Source organism: Chrysochloris asiatica, unplaced genomic scaffold (genome assembly GCF_000296735.1).
Source record: "Chrysochloris asiatica unplaced genomic scaffold, ChrAsi1.0 scaffold00023, whole genome shotgun sequence".
Classification (NCBI taxonomy): Eukaryota; Metazoa; Chordata; class Mammalia; order Afrosoricida; family Chrysochloridae; genus Chrysochloris; species Chrysochloris asiatica.
In genome coordinates, this window is record NW_006408541.1 from 17,992,709 (window position 1) to 18,001,587 (window position 8,879).

At 41.6% G+C, this 8,879-nt stretch overlaps 1 protein-coding gene across 1 annotated transcript in view; it reads left to right on the forward strand.

Annotated features, from left to right (window-relative positions):
* The window catches only part of LOC102810935 (kunitz-type serine protease inhibitor 6-like), a 23,472-nt gene continuing 14,593 nt past the window's right edge, over window positions 1-8,879 (forward strand). Inside the window, exons 1-2 of the mRNA XM_006839337.1 lie at window positions 1-91; window positions 2,026-2,157. Coding sequence (XP_006839400.1) covers window positions 1-91; window positions 2,026-2,157 — 223 coding nt within the window. The remainder of the gene's footprint in view (window positions 92-2,025; window positions 2,158-8,879) is intronic.

Sequence of the window (8,879 nt, forward strand, 5' to 3'; positions counted from 1 at the left end):
ATGGAATCTTCTGGACTTTTGAGCATGCTGGTACTATTCATCCTCGTACCAAATGTCCACGGACCTGGGCTGAATGACTGGCTCTTCCCCAGTAAGTAATGGGGCCTCCTCCTAGGGCTTGGAGCAAGGGAAGTTGACTGGGAGGAGGGAACAAGGAACAATTCCTTAGGCCTGGGTTGTATTCCAAACCAAGTCCTGGTTTGGGAGATGATGGAGATATTTGGTCTATTTCTTTCTATCTTCCTCCCTGTGAAATATCCCTCCTGGGAATCCAGGAACCCAAACATGAGGTAAACCCCCACTTTGATCCCCTTTTAAGTGGAGGGTCTTTCTTGTCGGGGGAGGGGAAGGAGAATCACGGGATCTAGTCTTTATAGGAGGAGTAGTTGTATAGGAATCTGGGAAGCTTAAGGGTCCTTTCCCCTACCCCATAAGAAAGACCCCTCTCTTGGGATAGTATCCCTATCAGCTCCTGTTTTTTTTCAAATATAGCCCTAAAATGTACCTACATCCCACAAAACTTCCCTGACTTTGAGATAAAGAACACTATCCAGAAATCCCTTTAACCCCCAAACCCTAATAATCCATCACAGTACAGTCATAACAATCCTACAGATCCTATATAAGGTTTCAGAAGAATGGCTGGTGGGTTTGAAATACCAATCTAGTGATTAGCAGTCCAGTGCTTAGACTTAGTGGGTTCAAAACCTGGTTCCACCACTTGGACAAGTTACTTAAATTCCACGTGCTTCCATTTCCTCATCTATACTTAATAGGACATACTTCATAGGAGTCCTGGTGTGGTGCTGTAGGATAGGTACTGGACTGCTAACCACAGGTTGGTGGTTCAAACCATCGAACTGCCCCTTGGACATGCTTTACAGTGTAGCTGTAAGTCAGAACTGACTCAATAGCATTTAACAGCAACTTAATAGAGAATACTTCATAGAGCTGTTACGGGAATTAAATGAGATTATGTATTTTAAATGCTTAGAAGAGTGCTTGGTTTATGGTAACTTAACAAATGCTAGTTAATATTACTGTGCACCAATCAATTTGGTTCAGACTGGGTAAGTGGCAGACCAAGAGTTAGAATTTTAAAACGTTACAGTCTGACTCTAGGGTGAAAGATCTTAACCACTGTATATTAGCGCTACCTAAAGGAATGGACTCCACAGCACTTAACAACAATAACAACAAAGGAACTCACAGGACCAACTCATGGACAGTGTTAAAGTGACCAGGTAAACCTAGAATGGTGGTGGTGGTGTGTCCTGGAGTTGGTTCCAACTCATAGTGACCCTGCATATGGTTTCTGAGGCTGTAAATCTTTACGGGAGCAGAAAACCTCATCTTTCTCCCATGGAACAGCTGGTAGTTTCGAACTGCTGACCTTGCGGTTCACAGCCCAATTCGTAACCACTACACTACCAGAGCTCCTTGAACTTAGGGTAGTAGTTCTCAATGGGGATGATTTTGCTCCCAAAAGGATATTTGCAATGGTAGGGTGAGCTAATTGCAAGGTTGGCCATTCAAACCCACCAACTACTCCATAGGAGAAAGATGAGCCTTTCTGCTCCTGTAAAGATTTATAGCCTCAGAAACCCTATTCAGTCAGAATTGACTTGATGGCATTGGGTGGGTGGGAGACAGTTTTGCTTGTCTCAACTAGGAGCTGCTACTGGCACCTAGTGGAGAGAGGCCAGGAATACTGCTAAACCTCCTACAATGCACAGGATAATCTCCCACACAGAACAATCATCCAGCCCAGATAGCAATACTTCTGAGGTTGTGAAACCTTGCTTTAGAAGGGGTGGGACAAGGCCTGGGGTATGAACGCTGAGAAAGAGGGTTGGTTAGGAGGAATGGTAGCATAGGTGGCGCTGAGAAGTACATGAGGTGACCCTGAGAAAAAGGAAGAAAAAAATCAAACTTCCTTGACCCCTAGCATTGCCTTGAGTTGGAGAAGTTTGGGTGCTGTGCCTCCCAGGACTCAAGGTAATAAATATGCCTACTCTTTTCTAGAGAGATGTCCCAGAATCCAAGAACAATGTGAATTCAAAGAAAGGGATCAGTGTACCAAGGACAAACACTGCCAGAACAACATGAAGTGTTGCCACTTCAGCTGTGGAAGAAAATGTTTAAACCTCCGACAAGGTAATATTCAGAGTTTTGGGCCAGCCCCCTACCAGTACCTCCATCTTCTGCTTAACTGAACTGGCATCATCCCATGGTTCACTGGGGGCTGGTCTCTGGACAAGGTTGCTCGACTTGGCATGCAGTTTCTTCAACTAATGTGGTGTGAACATTATGTGACAGATGAAGGTTTCTTGACTACTTTTAACTCTTTCTGAGTCACTAGGTGACCATTTTGCCCTAACGTATACTAACGTCGTTGTTGCAAGTGCTAATGAAACAAATTATAATCCTTGTCTTTTTGCTCTGGAATGGCCATATATCTGCCTATAGAAATCTACCTTTGCATCTTCATCTACTTCTAGGAAGCCTCCCTTGACCATTCCAAATCAGAGAGTTCTTTCTTTGCTACTGCAATCTTAACTTCAGGTCTTCTCCCTAGGCTCTAAAAAGACTATCAAGGATTCTCTATTCATTTACTTAATAAAAAGGTTTTGAGTGGTTCTGATACCCATAATAGGATTAGAACCTAAGGTGGTCAAAGAGGTTGGGGAAGGCTTCCCTAAAAAAAACCAGCCTGGAGTTGAGATCAGAAAGATGGGTAATTATTTAGGCAAAAATTGGGTGGGAGGGTTTTCCAGACAAAAGGAATAGTATGTACAAGGCTCAGTGGTGAGGGGCTGCATGGTGAGGTGTAGAGAGACAAGAGAGTGAACACAGTACAAGAAAAATGTAGGTAGGTTGGGATCAAGTGGTGCCGTATCTGGTAGGCTGGGTTAGAGGTTGGCCTTGGAGTAGGGCAGTGTCAAGACCAGGTTTATTCTATGCCTTTAGAGTGGGAAATGAAAACAGGAACAGAATATCTTGTAGTTCAGGATGAAAGAAAATGGTATCTTAGGTGAGGGAGGTAGTTGAGGACATTGAGAGAGTGGGATGTGTTTAAGAGATATTTAGGAGGTAAACAGGACTTGACAATGAATGAGAGTGGGTAGGTATGGAGGGAAGAGGAATTGGTTCTACACTAGTAATTATTCTGAATTCAGACTTCTCACTTTAAATCTAGCTCCAGTTTTTACCAGCGTTTTTATCATGGGCAAATTTACAAGTCTGCCTCTTTTTCCTCAGATCGCAAAGTTATTTTGAAGTCATTTTGAGGCTCTTATAAGTCGATGTGCATGAAGTGCTTAGAACAATGCTTAGCACATAATAGTCACATGGTACATATAAAATCCAAACCAAACTCACTGCCTGCCATTGAGTTGATTACTCAACCCTGTAGGGTAGAGTAAGACTGCTCCACAGGGTTTCTGAGACTAAATCTTTATGGGAGCAGATGGCCTCATCTCCCTCCCATCTTTCTGTTAGCAGCCCAATGCTTAATCCACTCCACTACCAGGGTTCATTTGATATATATTGTTGTTGTTGTTGTTGTTAAGTACCGTGGACTTGATTCCAACTCATAGTGACCCTGCACAGGGTTTCCGAGGCTGTAAATCTTTACGGGAGCAGAACGCCTCATCTTTCTCCCGCAGAACTGCTGGTAGTTTTGAACTGCTGACCTTGTGGTCCACAGCCCGATTTGTAACCACTACGCTACCAGAGATGGAGTTATTATTTGTTATTCTTGATTGTGACCTTCTTAAAAAGTAGAAGTCACATCATTTCTTAAAGCATTAAGCACATAGTAGATATTCAATGAAAGTCCCTACATTGAGCAAACAGTTAAAGCGATTGACTGCTAACAAAAATGTTCTAGGTTTGATTCCACCCAAAGGTACCTTGGAAGAGAGTCTTGGTGATCGACTTCTGAAAACTTAGCCATTGAAAACCCTGTGACTCATAGTTCTACTCTAACATACATGAAGTCTCCATGAATTGTAGTTGTCAAAAACAGGCAACTATTTTTTGTTTATTTGTTTGATGTGCTTAATGAATAATGAATTCAGTTCAGCTCAGGATACTTTTCTTTGGTTTTGTTTTTGTTTTTTACGCTCAGCATCCCATCGAGTCCTATACTGTGCCAGACCGTCTCATAGGAATTGGAGTTCCAAAATGAAATAAGATGCTTACTAGAAGGTCATAACCTCAAGACTAAAATAGGATATGAGGGGGCTTCAGAAAGTCCATGGAAAAATAGAATGAAAAGATAACGGAGTTTTCTGAAAAGGAAATCAGGAAAACAATACCACTTACAATCAAAAGATGAAATTGTTGTTGTTAGTGCTGTTAAGTCAGTTCCCACTCAGAGTCACCCTGGACAGGGTTTCCAAGGAATGGCTGGTGGTTTGAACCACCATTATGTTTAGCAATTCAGTGCTTATCCTACAGCACCACACCTAGGCATAAATCTAACTGGAGAAACAAGAGACCTATACAAAGAAAACTACAAAACGTTACTACAAGAAACCAAGAAACTTACAAAAATGGACGAATATACCATGTTTATGGATAGGAAGTCTTAACCTTGTGAAGATGTCAACACTACCCAAAGCAATCTATAGATATAATGCAATCCCAATCCAGATTCCAATGTCATTCTTTAAAGAGATGGAAAAGCTGATCATTAAATTTATATGGAAAGGAAAGAGACCTTACATAAGCAAAACATTACTTAAGAAGAAGAACAAAGTTGAAAGCCTCTCACTTCCTGGTCTTAAAAATTACTAAATAGCCACCGTGCTCAAAACAGCCTGGTACTAGTACAAAAATCAAGACACAGATTAATGGAACATAATTGAGAACTCAGAGGTAAATCTATCCACACATGCCAGCTGATCTTTGACAAAGGGTTGAAACACATTAAATGGGGAAGAGATAGTCTCTTGAACAAATGGTGCTGGCAAAACTGGAAATCCATTTGCAGAAGAATAAAACAATACCCATATCTCCCACCATATACAAAAGCAAACTCAACGTGAATTAGAGAACTAACTGTAAAACCTAGAACTAAAAAGATCATCAATGAAAAAATAGGGACACACTTAAACAAGGTATAAACACACTATCAAACAGAACTGAAAACACACAAACAGCAAAAGACAAAATAGAAACTGGGACCTCTTAAAAATTATACACTTAAGTACATCAAAAAATTTCACCAAAAGAGTACAAAGAGAGCCCACAGACTGGGAAAAAAATTTTGCAGTGACAAATTTTGCAATGGCAAGGAACTACTCTCTAAAATATGTAGAAAACAATGACACCTCTACCAGAAAAAGACAAACAACCCATTAAAAAATGGGCAGAGGACATGAGCAGGCACTTTAGCAAAGGAGACAATCAAATGGCCAACAAACATATGAAGAAGTGTTCACCATTTTTCTTATTAGTTGTTATTAAGTGCCGCCGAGTTGGTTCCAACTCATAGTCACCCTGTATAGGATTTCCAAGAGGCAGCTGGTGAGTTTGAACCACCGACCTTGCAGACCATGGCTTATCCTACAGTGCCTCACCAGGACTCCCTCCTGAGCCATTAGAGAGATGTTAATCAAAACAATGAGATATTATCTCACCCCCAGCATTAATAGCAAAGTTAAAAAAAAAATTAGAAAACAACAAACATTGGCAAGGGTGTGCAAAGACTAAGACCCTCCCATATTGATGATGAAACTGTAAAATGGCACAACCACTGTGGAGAAAAGTATGGCACTGCCTCAAAAACTTAGAAATAGAAATACCATATGACCCAGCAATCTCTCTGTGTGGTATATATACCCCCAAGAAAGAAAAGCCATGACTGGAGTAGATACATGTACACCCACTAGTCACAGTAGTAAAGAGATGAAGACAGCCTAAATGTCAATCAGTGGCAGAATGGATAAACAAACTTTGGTACATACACACAATGGGATACCAGGCAACTTTGAAGACTAACGATGAATCCGTGAAACTCACGACATGGATGAACCTGGAGGACATTATGCTGAGTCAAATTAGTCAATCACAAAAGAACAAATATTGTATAAGACCATTATTGTAAACATTCAAGAAAAGGTTTTCATGCTAAAAGAAATATTCTTTGATGGTTACCAGGGATGAGAGGAAAGGGAGAGGAATTCACTAGCTCGGGTATACACATTGTTAGCTCAGATGATGAGGAGGGTAGTATACAAGAAAAGGGAGGCTGGGAGAAAAATGATGAAGACAAGTTAAGACACAGGGAGGAATGCAAGAGTTAAAAGGAGTAGAGGTAAATAATATTATATACACAACCCTGGAACAACCGTGTTCTGTGGGTAGATACATGGACAGATACACAGGCTGAATGGCTAAGGGAGGGAGAGTGGGAGTGTACCACAAATATATATGAGTTTGACAGAGGATATTTATGCATAGGTATTTAACTTGACTGCAAACACATCTAGAAATGTGGTGGAGCATACAGAGGCAAAATGAGGAAAACCTCTGAGATATTAACAAGCATAAGGCAATGAGTTTCTGGGGCTGGGAGCTCAGGACTATAGTCTCAGGGATACCGTGGTCAGTTGGCATAACATAGTCTCCAAAGACAATGTTCTACATACATTCTCCTTTGGTAAGTAGCCACAGGGATCTTAAAAGCTCATAAGTGGCCATCTAAGGTGCAACTATTGGTCTCTCCATGTGTGGAGGCAAGAAGAGTGATGAAAATTGAAGATATCTGGACTCAACTAATCCAATGGAACATGTAAACATCAGTCACCAGGACTCTGAGACCAGAAGACCTAGATGGTGCCTGGCTCTGAAAGGGATTACATTACAAGATAAAGAAAATGTGGAACAAAAATCAAATATATATATATACACAACTACTGGGCTTACTGGTCATAAAGATACCCAGAACCTGAGACTATGGCCCTCAACCATCCTTCTGATCTGGAACAGAACTTACTCTTGTGACCCAATTTTCAGCTAAGCAGTAGATAGGTATATGTTGTTGTTGTTATGTGCCGTGGAGTCGGTTCCAACTCATAGCGACCCTGTACAGGGTTTCCGAGGTTGTAAATCTTTACAGGAGCAGAAAGCCTCATTTTTCTCCCTCAGAACAGCTGGTAGTTTCGAACTGCTGACCCTGATGATAGCAGCCCGGTTCGTAACCACTACACTACCAGAGCTCCTTAGATAGGTATATAGCAGTGACAATGTTAGTAAGTTATACTCAGCTGGAATGGTCAACCATTCAAGATCAAAAGGGCAATATTCACCTAAGGATAAAGTTGAGAAGGATGGAAAGGTGAGTGGAATGGAAACAGGAACCATGGGAAGGAAGTGAGGTAACGTTGTTACATGGAGGGGATTGCAATCTTTGAGAAGAAAGTGTATGCTTTGTTGAATGTAAACTGATGATCTGCTCTGTAAATCTTCATTCAATTCACAATAAAAAGTTTCACACACACACAAAAAGATGATGAACATTTTTAATGAACTTTTTGAAGCTCCCTCATATGTAACCAAAAGGAGCTCTGGTGGCACTGTGGGTTAAGCATTGGGTTGTTAATTGGCAAGGTCAGCAGTTCAAACCCACCATCTGCTCCAGGGGAGAAGGATGAAGCTGTCTGCTCCTGTAAAGATTAACATTCTCACCAATCCTATATAGGGTCGCTATAAGTCGGAGTCCTGGTATGATGCTCTAGGATAAGCTCTGGACTGCAAGTTTGGTTTGAATCATAAAGTCAGCAGTTCAAACTCACTAGCCACTCTTCAGAAACCCTATATGGGGTTGCTATGAGCTGGAACCTATTCGTCAGCACTTAGCAACAACAATAAATTGGAATAGACTCAGTGGCAGTGGATTTGGTTTTTATGAAATTTCATATGTAACCAAATGACAAATATGTACACAAGATTCCAAAGCACTATGGAAAAATGCAGAGTCTTGGTGTGGCGCTATAGGGTAAGCATTGGACTGCAAAGTCGATTTGAGCTGCAAAATTGACAGTTCAAACTCAGCAGCCTCATAAACCGTATATAGGGTCACGATGAATCTGAAGTGATTGATGACACCTAACAAGAGCAACAATGGGGAATACAGGGTCCATCCGATACCCGTGGGAGTGTGGAGTGTAGACTGGAGTCAAGAGAGACAACACAGAGGAACTGATGTCTGAGGCAGACTCAGAGGGAAAAATAGCCATGTTACTAATGAGCACCTTTTGTGGAGTCCTGGTGTGGCTCTGTGGGTTAATGCACCAGACTGCAAAGCCATTTGAACTGCAAGGTTGGCAGTTCAAGCTCACCAGCTACTCCTTGGAAACTCTATACAGGGTCACTATGGGTCGGAACTGACTCGACAGCACTAACCAACAATTGTGGGCAGAAGGAAGAGTGTTGGGAGGCGTGGAGGTATGAAATAGTATAACGTGTTCAGTATTGCTGGAACATGTACCTAGTCAGAGAGGAGGCTGGAGTCCTAACGGACTTTATGGATCCTTAGCAGGACTTTATCTGGAGTCAAGGAGGTTTTATCTGTGGAACGCCATGACTTTGCTTTCAGGCCCATAAGACCCTTCATCCTGGTGGGCAACAGGAAGGCCTGATGGGAGGGGCCAGCACTGGAGGCAGGAGGATCAATTCAATTTTATCTAAACAGCCCAGGCATGAGAGGCTCAAATTACAGAGAGTGGCCTAGAGGAGAGTTCTTAAGGGGTGAACATCAGCAGGAGTTCATTGTTTCATTGTGGGGATTTGCCTGCATGAAACTCATTGTTTATTTGGAACCCAAACTAACTGCAATATCATGTTTAAAGTAACAAATGACTGTTTTA